This window comes from Bacillus rossius, chromosome 3 (genome assembly GCF_032445375.1).
Source record: "Bacillus rossius redtenbacheri isolate Brsri chromosome 3, Brsri_v3, whole genome shotgun sequence".
NCBI classification, from domain to species: Eukaryota; Metazoa; Arthropoda; class Insecta; order Phasmatodea; family Bacillidae; genus Bacillus; species Bacillus rossius.
The window spans coordinates 75,728,047-75,741,719 of NC_086332.1; the positions used below are offsets into that span (position 1 = coordinate 75,728,047).

Below are 13,673 nucleotides of genomic sequence, written 5' to 3' on the forward strand. Positions count from 1 at the left end.
GCTTCTTTGTTAGGCAACATAGAAGAATTTGATGTGGCAAATCCGCAAGGTTGGGATGCCTATGCAGAGCGTCTTGAGTTTTACATGCAAGCAAACGAGGTTATAGGCGAAGAGAAGAAACGTGCAGTGCTTCTTAGTGTGTGCGGTCCGAAAACGTATGCGGTAGTAAGATCGCTTAATTCTCCAGCTTCTGTGGCCTCCACATCATATGCGGATATTATGAAAATTTTGAAAAATCATTTCTCCCCTAGGCCGTCGGAGATTTACCAACGGTTCAAATTTCATCGTCGCGATCAAAAGGACGATGAAAGTGTAGCAGAGTACATTGCAGAATTGCGTAGGCTAGCAGAACACTGCAACTTCGGCGCTAATTTGGACCTAACTCTCAGAGATCGATTTGTGTGCGGGATGAAGGACGAGACAGTGCAACGTCGGCTATTAGCAGAAACGGCATTGACATTCGCACAGGCACAGGAGAAAGCCCTTGTTGCGGAGGCAGCAAACCAAAATACCAGAGACATCCGGGGGGCTGTGTCCAAGCCGGTGTACACTGACTACGTAGGGCAAGAAGCACCACAGGGTAATGGGGTGCAACAAGCAGCGGGGGTCGACAGGGTGAGCAAGGTTAAGCAACCTCCCAGATACAATCAAGGGGTAAGATGTACTGGATGTGGTGGACAACATTTACGAGCTGCTTGTCGGTTCAGGAACGTGGAATGCTATTTTTGCAAACGGCCTGGCCATCTGGAAAAGGTATGTAGACAGAAGGTACGTGAGATGAACTCTAAGGGTAATGTTCACACAGTGGAGGAAGTCCCGGAGGTGCAGTTGGGCACAGTGACAGGTAGTACTGAACCAGATATTTACAACTTATGGAAGATAACAGCAGCAGGATGTGAGGAATTGTGCACAACTGTATTAATAGATGGTCAGGCTGTTGAAATGGAATTAGACACAGGGGCTGCGGTGTCAATTATAGATGAATTGACTTTCCAGGCAATTTATGCAAACAGAAAACCTGCACTGTCTAGAACCACTTGTGTGCTGTATGACTATAGCAAAAATTCTATTGAGACATTAGGCTCGTGCAGGGTTCAGGTGACATATGGTGGGCGGAGGTGCATGCTTCCATTGATAGTTTCCAAGGGGCGTCATCGCTCTCTGTTGGGCCGAAACTGGATGCAACCGTTAGGGATTGAAGTGAAGGGGGTGTTAAAAGTAACGGGGGTGCTATCAGAGTTAGTCTCAGAATTTCCCGAGGTATTTAGTGAAGAATTGGGCGAATTTAAGGGACAACCTATAAGATTCCAACTAGACTCTAGTGTGGCTCCGGTGAGGTTAAAACCTCGTGCAGTACCATACGCCCTGCTACCGAAAATTGAAAATGAACTGGAAAGATTAGTAACACAAGGGGTATATACGCCGGTCACGTACTCAGACTGGGCCACACCCATTGTTCCAGTCTTGAAGCCAAATGGTGATGTGCGAATATGCGCTGATTATAAAAGCACATTGAATAAGGCATTGAAGGAGGATCTATATCCTGTTCCACCAATCAGCCAACTGCTTGCAAAACTATGTGGAGGCAAAGTATTTGCAAAAATTGATTTGGCACAAGCATTCCAACAGTTACGAGTGGATGAGAGTGCGGCAGCAGCGCAAACTATCATCACACATAAGGGGGCATTCAAAGTAAATCGTCTGCAATTTGGGGTGCGAGTAGCACCAGGGAAGTTTCAACGATTCATGGAAGACCTACTGGCGGGGCTAGAGAACGTCGTGCCGTACTTTGATGATGTACTAGTGAAGGGCACATCCATGGAAGAGTTGCTCATCAATGTGCGACAGGTACTACAGCGTTTCAGAGATGATGGTATACATGTCAAGGCAGAGAAATGTGTGCTGGGGGCTTCAGAAGTTACATTTCTAGGCTATGTGGTGGATCAACATGGGTTACGGCCCACCCCCGACAAGGTGCAGTCCATTCACGATGCACCAACACCAGCAAACAGAGATGAATTACAGGCATATCTAGGTCTTCTTAATTTTTACCATGCATTTCTGTTGGATAAGGCTAGTGTAGCAGAACCTTTGCATCAGCTTTTGAAGAAAGACGCTCGCTGGGAATGGACCACGGTGCAGGATGCAGCTTTTGCGGCTACAAAGGCTCTGTTAACCTCAAACTCTTTACTAGCTCACTACGACCCACAAAAGCCACTTATATTAACGTGTGATGCATCTCGCTATGGAATTGGAGCTGTTCTTAGCCAACCGAATAATCAGGGGGAAGAAGTGCCAATTTGCTATTATTCACGAACCATGACGTCAACAGAGCGGAAGTATGCCCAAATTGACAAGGAGGCTTTAAGCATTATAGCGGGGGTCAAGAAGTTCCATAATTATGTTTATGGTCGGCAGTTTGAAATACGCACTGATCACAAACCATTATTAGGACTGTTTACGACCGATAAAGTCACACCAAACATAATCTCGCCCCGAATGCTTCGCTGGAGTGTAATACTAAGTGGGTACGATTTTGTGTTGGTGTACAAGCCAGGATCTAGTATTGCGAATGCGGATGGCCTCAGTCGGCTACCAAGAGCAACCCCAGAGATGGAGGTACCAGCACCCATGGAAGTGCTGCTTCTGGAAGTGTTAGACACTCCCCCCCTCAGGGCACATCACATTGCAGGTATGACTAGGAAAGATCCCATTCTATCTAGAGTTTGTTCGTGGGTGGGAACTCGTTGGCCAAGTGACAAGTTAGGGGAAGAATTCCAGCCATATGTGAGGCGGCAGCATGAGCTATCACTGCACCGTGGATGTTTGCTGTGGGGATCGAGGGTAGTCATCCCAAGTGAGGGCCGAAATCCCCTTCTGCGAACTTTACATGCTTGTCACCAGGGAGTAGTAAGAACAAAGGCATTGGCTCGCAGTTATGTGTGGTGGCCAGGACTGGACAAGGAAATCGAAGAAATGGTACAGCAATGAGAGGTTTGTCAGTCCACGCGCCATGCGCCACCAAGGGCCCCAAACCACCCCTGGGAATGGACCAGGCAACCATGGTCACGCCTACATGTAGATTTTGCTGGCCCTGTTCAGGGGCAGGTGTTTCTGGTCGTCGTTGACTCGTATTCTAAATGGCTAGAGGTGCTTCCAGTGCCATCCACAGATGCTAGAAGCGTTATCACAGCAATGAGGTCTTTGATGGCTACCCATGGAATTCCAGACACGATTGTGAGTGACAATGGAACAGCATTCAGTTCGGCTGCATTCACTACCTTTGCAGATAACAATGGGATCAGGCTTATTAAAGTTGCCCCGTACCATCCATCATCCAACGGACAAGCAGAAAGGATGGTACAATCGGCAAAAGAGATGTTGAAGCGGATGAGCGGCAGTGACCTTTCACAGCGTTTAGCTCGGATGCTGATAACACAACATGTAACACCTACAGCAGTTACAGGGACAAGTCCAGCGGAACTGCTGATGGGGCGTTGGCTAAGAACATGCTTGGATAAAGTGCACCCAGATCTGGCAGAGGACATGAAGCAAAGACAAGAAGACAGCATGACTACATCTCCACCAAGGAAGTTCAGGCCACAGGACCTGGTGTACGTCAGAAACATGGGGCGTGGGCAGAAATGGTTACCTGCTAGAATCATTGAAGTAACCGGTCCATTATCATACAAGGTAATCACCAATGATGGGGTGTTGATGAGGCGGCACATTGACCAGTTACGGTCCAGACATGCCCACCCTCCGGAAGAAGCCATAGAAATGACCCCATATGCAGGCAGTGAAGTAAGGTCACCAATGGCAGTAGAGGAAGAAAAGGACCAGGCCGTACAAGGCCAGGGAGCGGAGGAGAGAGCAAGTCAGGACCTACCACCACCATCTCCAGGTGAAGAAGCAGACTTCAAAGGGTTTTCGCCAAGAGTACCCATGGCTGCAGAACAACAAAGCACCTTCCAGTCTCCACTAGCTGCAAGGGAAACAAGCGAAGCTCGTACACCAAAACGGACCAGACCGGCCAGAGAATCTGTTAAGCCAGGCTGGATGAAGGACTGTGTCATGTAAAAGGGGAGGGGTGTTGTGTATGTAGGGTAATTGTGGACTGGTGACAAATGTGGTGTGTTGGCACCACTGTTTAGGAGGCGGAGTTGGTGTGCTTGTTGTGTGGAAGACAGTTGAGTGATGGCGCATGATGGCGTTCGTTATGTATCGTGTTGTGTTGTAAACTGGCAAATAAATACCTACAATAAGGAATAAAATGTGTAACAGTAAACCCAACAATTCCACAATTCTAACTACTAATGAAATGTGTGTAGTTAAAATAATATTTATTATTCTGTAACAAGATTTTCAGTAAAACCAAAGTTTCCACCAAAAACATTTTATAGTAAATTGCAGAGGCTATGATAAATACAGCATTCTTGGGTGAACTATATGATGACAATGTCAAAGTAAAAGAAAGAAACAGTGACACAAATAATTTAAAAAACATACCGATTTGCAACTTATCAATAGCACAGTTCACAATGTTAATGCTTCTTTGCCAAGTATAACAAATGGCTACTCACAGGGGCGCAACAACTATATTTCCAAGGGGGGGGGGGGGGGGGGGGGCAATATAACTTTTTATAAAGAATCATCGATCCCCCTATTGAAGTGGGGGGGGGGGGGGTGTCCGGAGGTCCTCCCCCGGGAAAATTTGTATTACAAGGTGGAAAATGGTGCTATTTAAGCAGTTTTATTATCTAAAAATTGATTACACAGCACTTTCTTTGCCCACGTTTGCCCCCACTTCAAGGTTTCAGGGGGGGGGCAAAATACCCTTCCCCCCCCCCCCCCCCCCTGTTGTTGCGCCCCTGGCTACTCACGAGGGAGCATTAAAAAAAACTATTCTGTAGAGGTCTATTCTCATACTCCAAGCAGACCCTCTTTGTTCAATATCCCTAAACCTAACTATTTGAGACAAGAATTTGCTGGATCTTGCCGCAAGATGAATTTTCAGTATTTTGCCTCAAGATGAATTTTCAGTATCTCAATTTTTGAGAATTTTATTTATTTTTTGTGCTGAAGGTTTCAAAAGTGAATTTTTCCATTCATTCGCATAATTACAAAGTGTTACCTTAAACATCAAACAAATTTCAAATCAGTTTACATTCAAGTAGGATCATATACATCTGATAACATATTGCAGATTGAATAGTAAATGTTAGTAAGTTCCCTTAAAATGGGGTCTCTTGAGTATCCACTCGCCAAGAATGCAATTTATGAGCATACACAGGCTACCATTTCGTAAATTGCCAATGGATAAATGAAGAGGTTAATTTAATTGTTGTTGTTATTATCTAATTTTTTTTTAGGTTTGCCAGCAATGTGTTTGACATTATCTAGTCTCATATTTAATATTACAGAAGTTACAAAAATTACTCTATATGATTTATGCATTCAGTTATAATTACAGTTGAAAACAAGGTCTAAATCTTACTAATCCACAGCAAGTAAAAAACCGAAAGACCATTCTTGTGCTTCAGCATTGGCTATCATTTCAAAAGGAAACAAATGACAAAGTGGGTTTAGCATGTGTGAACTGGAGATGATGTATAAGCATTCACATGGTAAAAGGAAATAGCTATGCATCTGTTGGCCTATAAACTATCTTGTAAAACAAATGGTTGTTCCGCAAGGTTATGTACATAACTTTAGTTAAGTGATTAAACTTTTGGTTTCACTTCTGAAGTACTTCAAAATACAAAGTAGATCATTTGGTTTTTCAAGTGGGTCTATGTTGCAAAACTATACCAATATGAATATTAAGTAAAAGAAATTTATTAAAATGATGTGTGTTGAAAAACATTAGTGTAAGTAAATATTTAGTGTCTTGAACCAATAACTAGAGCCACGATTTTTTGGCACACGTGAAAAACGCGAAATAAAACAATATTGAGTGTTAACACCACCAAAATGCGAAAAATAGATTACGTACCATATGAACACGAAATACATAACAATAACATCGCCAGTTAGATGACAAATTCTTGTTTATGTCGTTTCTTGGAACAACTATCTTTGTAGGCGTTTCTAACACACTTTTGCAATGTATATATCTAACAGAAGACATTAATATTTCATAGTTTTTACACAGATAATATTTTTTTTTTCATTTTTGGTTATATACACACATAGTGCTGCCATTATGCGAAGATTGTAAATAGACACCATTAGCCAACACGACGCAAACGCACTTGTGTTGAGCGTAATAATTTTTCGCGTTCATGTTTTATAACGTAATTTAAAAGCCAGAAAAAATTTATCGTTTTCTGACTAAATAAGTGTGCAGCAGCACCCGAAACTTTAAAATCTTGATGAAGTGCAGCACGCATTGCATGTGTTAAGAAAAAAGAATATTAATGTTTCGTGTATTGGCATGATTGCATCAAACAACATTATTTTTGTAAACATAAAAAAATTTCATTTTACAGCGTCCGTGACGAATTTACCGTGCTGCAACACAAATTGAGTTATATTTTCATTACATTTTAAAACTTTTTACGTTCGTTAAGTTTCTGTGGATTTTTTTTCTGCGTTGCTGTCTTAGAAAAGGTTAGCAACATTGTGTAACAAACCAAAAAATGCCTAAAAATAAACCAACAGTGGCTGCACGTGCAGCAGAATTTTCAAAAGAAGGGTTTTATGTGAGTGGTAGTAAAATAATGATGTGTAAATTTTGCGATGTTGTTTATTGAAAGGAAAGATACATTAAACAAACACATTCAGTCAGAGACACAAAATTGGGAAGGAAAGGCAACAAACTTCAAAACGGCAGCTTTCAATTGATGAGGCAGGGCCAGTGCTAAAAGGAGCCAAGGAACAAAAAGATGAATTTGTACTGGAAACAGTTTAAACATTTATTGCGGCTGGAATTCCTGTCGAGAAACTGGATAACTGAAAACTTAGGGAATGGCTAGCAAAACATGTCAGTGGTGCTGGTGATATACCTAGTGCAGACTGGGTAAGAAAAAAATATATTCCCTTTTTAAGGGAAAAGAAAGAGGCAGAGATCAGAGAAAAAGTGGCAGACCAGAAAGTCGTAATTATGGCAGATAAAACCACAGATAAAGCAAATAACTGTGTGTTTAATATTCTTTTCCAGATATTGCAACCAGGGGCAGAACATAGCATTTTACTTGGAGCATCATGTGTACTTGAAGCTGCTAATGCTGTCAACTGCTCGAAAGCTGTGATTGACATATGCACCAAGTATAAAATCAAAGAAAAAAACATAGTTGCATATTTAACTGACGGTGCTAGATGTATGACCAGATCTGCAAGCACTTTGAAAGGTATATTTGGTGAACATGTGTACCACGTGCAGTGCTGGGCACATAAAATCAAACTGGTAGGGCAGATCTGGCAGAACAGTTTGGAGGATTTAAACCTCTTTGAGGTCAAGGTAAAAAATGCTTTTTTGAACACACGAAAGAGACGGCATGCCTACCTCAACTTTTTGAGTGACAAGAATGGAACGATGGAACACGTGGTTTAATGCTGTTTTCTACCTGGCTGATCACCTGCATAAATTTGTTAGCTTCTTCGAACAATTGACTGAAGAAAATAATGCTGGTGTGAAATTCATAAAGGGACTGCAAGAAACAGAGATACAAGCCCTTGAAGCTCAGTGTGTGTTTGTCACTGAAATTGTGCCTGCTTTGTTGACACAAACTTTTTGGAGGGATCCTCCTACCCAACTGCCCACCTCCTCTATTCAAAGCTTCAGAAGCTTCATTGGAAGTTCTAACAAAAGGAATTTTTCCAGAGGCTGTTGAAAACTTACTGAGAAAATTGAAAAGTGTTCAGTCTGCAGCCTTGAAAGAACAGTTCAAACAGACATCACAGCTTAGCTTACTAAAGCTACATGATTTTATCTCACGTGATCCTTCTCATGCACTTTTTCGTGATACTGATGCCCTGCTGAACCCCAAAAATATTGGGAATGTCAGCATAGAAGACAAAAAGTTCTCAAAAATGGTTGTCACACTACCTTTCCTACAAAATGTGCCAAGAACTGCAATAGCAGCAGGTTATATGGCCCTTCAAAAGCTTGTAAACAGTGATCTACAAACTCCCACACACAGCCAGTGTAGACATAGTGAACCTCTTGTGTCTACTGAAATGTGACTTTCCTGAGTTTGCTGCAGCTGCACTCAAATTAATGTGGATACCAACCTCAAATGTTGACACTGAAAGGTCATTTTCAAAGTATTCTGTCATTGTCATTGACCGGAGATCTCTTTTGCCTGAGAATGCTGAACTTCTAACAATGGTTGCTTTCCCATGTATCATGAATAATGTTCACCAAAATAAAATACTGGCACCTGTATATAAATGCACGTTCACCAAATATGGGAAGTATAAGGCCAAAATTATAAGGTCCTAAGTTATGTTCATAATGTTCTATACTTTCCTCTAATACACTATCTACGCCGTTAATATTTATTTACTTTGAACAATTTTTTAATTTACTTTGAGCAAAAATTTTAAATATTAATAAAAGAGGTTACAATTACATTTACTATTATTGATCTTAAATCTCCTAGATAAATCATAAAGGTGATACCAAAAAAATCTGATTTTTTATGACGATAAAGACGAAATCTCAAAATCTTTAGGCAAAATTTCCCAAAAAATAAAACCGTAAAATCTTGGCTGTACCAATAACCAATAATTCATAGTGTACCTAAGTCTCCAATAATTCAATTTTTAAAAAAAGAGAATATAGGAATTAACAAAAATTTTTGTACTTGGCTCATACCTAGCTTAATTATCATAATACATGAAAGAAATACTTCTATATTTGATACATGATAAACCTAACACAAATCAGCAGCATACAGCCTATGTTTATCGTTCACACTACAATGAATAAAATTCCATTGTATTTAAAAATATGAAATCTCAAAAAGGTGCAAATGATGAAAACATGTTTAATACACAAAGCATATGTGCAACTTAAGAAAACACCGATTTTAATACCTTTAAAACAAAATCTTTAAAATTGATCAAACTGGCACATCAGCTATGCAGTGTTAGTGATTTTCATCGTACTGTCATGTTTCAGTTGAGCTTTGACCAACCGAGGTTCCATATAATACAAGCTGACATAAAGATAAAGAGCTCTTTCCAGCACAGACTTTTAACATTTGCTTGAGGACTTGGAAAATTATGTACCTGTTTTTAAAAACCTAAAGAAAATTAATCCTAAACATGCCATTTACTCGTTCGGCAAATCATGGAGTGAAGTAAAGAAATCTACAGTGAAGAATTATACCACTGGGTCAGCTAAAAACAAGCAAATTTTCTTATTACATCCAAGATTTTTCTAATCCAAGGTTGCTGTGATCCGCATTAACTCAGTTGATCAAAACTACTGTTTTTACATCAAAGTGCACAGGAAGCAGGTGTGTATTGAACATGTTTACAGCAGCCATTACCCGCAGATATTGTAATGGAGGCCAATGATTACAGTAAAAATTAACCTACCTGTTCTCTGCGCATAACCTTTTCTTCTTTCTCACGTTTTCTAACTTCCAAGAGATACTCATTGAAAAGACTTTCACGCTCTCTCATTTTCTCGATGTTTTTAAAGCGTTCATCTTTTCCATGCTTTTGAGCAAAATCGCTGAATGATGACCTAGAAATTAAATAGTACAGGAATCAGTCTATCTTTATATATGTATGTGCGTGTGTGTGTGTGTGTGTGTGTGCTTGTGTGTGTGTTGTCATAGTTGCTAGAAGCTTGGAATTCAAAAATTCCCTGACTTTTCCATGATTTCCAGTCCTGAATTAACTTTCCCTGACATTTCAGACACGAACAATCCTGCTGCACCACTAGATGTTGATGGTTTATATGCTCAATTTTCATATTAAAATGTATGCAAACCAAAACTAATTAATAATTAAGTAATAAAACATCTTTTTATCAGAAGAAAATACTACCAAAGAAAGGACTTCAAATGCCGTATAATACGTTTATACTGTGATTTTATCGCATAATCGTAGTACATGTTATACTAAAATCAAGTTTGAAAAGTAAGGGTGCGACATTTATGCGGAAAATAAAAATTTTTTTTTGTTAAGTAAAGTTATTCATAAAAACAAAACCCATTCATGGAAAGTACGTTTATTTAAAATGTGGAGTACACAAGAGCACGTCAAACAATTTAAATTAATAAGTCATGCAAAGAAAACCTTTCAACTTTAAATAGAAAAACCAAATCTGTGACCCGAATGCAAGCCTCAACTAACGTCGTAGTAGAGCTGGGCCAATGCCGAACCCCGATCGTAATAATCGGCCGATTTTGTTAATTTTGCCGATCATAATGATAGGCAAAACGTAGCCGATTATTTGAGCTCATCATTGGTCTCCTACTGCAAACTTATAACATTGAATAATTACCTATACATAACAACTTTCCATGTTTGTTTACGGTACTTTTCGGGAAGAAAATTCAATTATTCATCGAAAAATAATAGGATTTAATAATTTTAACTAACCACACACGAAAAAATATACCAATAAAGTAAACAAATTGCGTAAGTTATATAAACATTGAACAGTTACATACCTAAGTATCAATTTCCACGTATATTTACGGTACTTTCGGTAAAATAATTTTCCATTATACTATTTGTAAAGTTATTTCTTATAATTTACGAACTGAAAATTATGTATTTGTTTACCATTTACGGTTAATACTACCGCAATGGCGAATGGCGACTGTTTAGGTTGGTTATGTGACGCCAGAGATTAGAGTGACGCGCGTTGCGCGACGGAATTCGTACGGATTAATGGCGCTAGTATTCTCGTGGTTGGTAAACAACTACCTCTTCGGGAATTCATCTATTTAGTTTTTTCTCGCTAAATATGAGCTATTAAAAGTTTTGTTCAGCGAAATTAATATTCTTATCCTGTTTAGCGGGAAGTAGAGCTTATTTTTCTTTTGTATAAAAACCTGGTTGATGAAGAGTTTTGTTCCCCATTTAGTGGTATTTCATATTCACAAATTAACTTACTATCGGGAATTATTGAAAGTTTGTTGGTGGCACGGGGGGGAAGGAAGGGCAATAAAATTATCATCCCTGACGTCTACCGGCACACACGGATCACAGAATGACGGAGTTGTGATTAGGTGAAGATTTGGTTTGACATTTAATATGTTATCAAAATTAAACATAAATTACCGCCACACAAATACGTATGTACATTATAGCTGCTAATTCAATATTTTTACGTCTCATTTTATTGTTCACGTTTCGAACATTTTGATCGAGTAAGGTTCGTAAGACTACCACTAGATAGAACTCTGTGGACTAAATTTTTCCATAGAAAGTGAGAAAATTTTGTTCTAGCTTTAGCAACTGCGATACTAAATGATACGTAGTGATCTTTGATGCGCCAGACTAGTTATTTTTCGTTTATTTACTTTTGATGGTAAAAATAATTTTGTGTTATTAAGCTGCAAATGTGCTTCCATAAGAAATACGTACATAAAAATGGGTGAAAAACGTGGTAAAAAACGTAAGGCATTATCTGTGCGAGATAAACTGGACATTATTGAAAAGGTAGACTCTAACCCCGCTGTCCCGCATGTGTTAATAGCAAAGGAACTGGGAATTGCAACATCCACATTAAGTACAATATTAAACAAGTGGAACAATCTTCTTTCTCAAGTTTCGAATACGTCACAGAGTATTAAACGCCTGAAAAAAGGAAAATACGCCGATGTCGAAGAACCATTAATAGAAAGTTTGTACATGTGTAGTGCATGAAAAATAATATCTGTATTTGCTCATAAAACTGTTGCTTTGAGTATTTTCATTCGTTCTTTTCTTGGCTTAGGCCTATGTGTAGTTAAGATTTTGCTTTTGAGTATGTATTGCCAATATAAAAGTTTTCGCAGATATAAAGTTTCCCCTCTATGGTGAACATATAAACTAGTGGTGCACCGATATGACTTTACCGATTACCGATTCGATTACCGATTATGAGAGCAATAATCGGCAGATACCGATTCAGTTACCGATTATAATGAAATTTTTTTAAGTGTAATAATGCACACAAAAAATTTTATTCCCATGTGATTTTAATAACAAGATTAGGTAAAATTGAGAATACAGTTAAAATAACAGTATAAAAATATATAAAATACACTATTAGGTCATTGCAAAGTGTAAATTAAATTAACTTCTTTTTAAATATTTGTTATTGTAAACAACTTGTGAACTACAGTCTAATAATTGTAATTTACAATGGGTAAGTTTTTGTTGCGGAAAACTAGCATTATTATTGACTATCACATAAGGTTGCATCAAGAAATTACCGTTTAACAATGTAAACATGCTGCTTTATTTTGTTCACTTGAGTTTATAGAAAAATGGTTCCACACTCGCTTTTTTTCCTCCCTACTCGCCATCTCACTATAATTATATATAAATGACTAAAAACCAATTCTAGCACATGGTATTTTATTTATGTTGACTGAATATATAAAATTATAAATACTTTTTCACTTTTCACGTCACATACAAATAACACAACAACGGATAATGTTACCAAAGACACCTATAACGAGTTGGTAAAATGCAGTGATAAACTCTAGAAGGTATCGGGACCACGATTTTGAACCGCTACTACGACTCGAAAAGATCGATTGTCATAGAATCCACTGCAACTGTTTGTGGTATTTTGATTGCGTGCCATCTATTTTACGTCTCTGGCTATAGGTAATGAACAAGGCCACTAAAGAAACAAAAGACGAAACGTAAATAAACGTGTAGGAAAAATGTATTTTTTATTGTTGGAGGCAATGAGATTTATTAAACTTAACGAAATATCTGTAATTATATGACGGAGTTAGATGAATTTTGTAATATATACAAATATTACGGTATTTCGTCTTAAAATGTGTAACAAAATATTACACAGTAAAAACCTACTTTATTACGCCGGGACGTAAATAATCGGCAAAGTAATCGTTAAGATAATCGCCGATTACGATTAATCGGTAAGTATCCATAATCGCCGATTACGATTCATCGGTATCCGCATCGGTGCACCACTAATATAAACTACTCCCTTCAGATTCATTATAACAGGGTTCTATTGTAGCTTATGAGATCACTTTAAGACACCAAGTATCCCACAATCATAAAAACTAAAAGACATAGGTAATCTAAACAGTATTAATTACATAAGTTGAAACTTCTTACTTTCCATGAAGATTTGCATCTTCCATTAGGCGACGGAACTCGTCTTTTCGCTCCCTCATTTTGTTCCTCTTTTCCCTGCGTTCCTCTTCGGCACGCTCCTTCACATATTTCTCAAACACCTGCTTCCGCTCCTTGGAGGTAAGCAACAAGTACCGTGGGTCAAACACAATCTTGTGCAGCTCCTTCTCCCAGGTGCTGAAGGCAGACACCTAAACAAACAAAAAGCCACTTCAATTTAAAAAAACTTCAAAAACAAAACTTTTGACTTCATAGTACCTTGCTTACCAATATAATGAAAGATCAACATGCATCAAACAACAAAATAAGTACTCAATTAATTACAAGTCTTACTGTTAGTTCACAAATAGTTATAAATAGGTATTGCCAGTGATTTA

General features: G+C 38.6%; 1 protein-coding gene across 1 annotated transcript in view; it reads right to left on the bottom strand.

The window, feature by feature from the left end:
• The window catches only part of LOC134530919 (transcription elongation regulator 1-like), a 178,488-nt gene that overhangs the window by 50,481 nt on the left and 114,334 nt on the right, over positions 1 to 13,673 (bottom strand). The window contains exons 12-13 of the mRNA XM_063366233.1: positions 13,279 to 13,487; positions 9,550 to 9,700 (exon numbers count right to left, since the gene is read on the bottom strand). Of these exons, the coding sequence (XP_063222303.1) occupies positions 9,550 to 9,700; positions 13,279 to 13,487 (360 nt within the window). The remainder of the gene's footprint in view (positions 1 to 9,549; positions 9,701 to 13,278; positions 13,488 to 13,673) is intronic.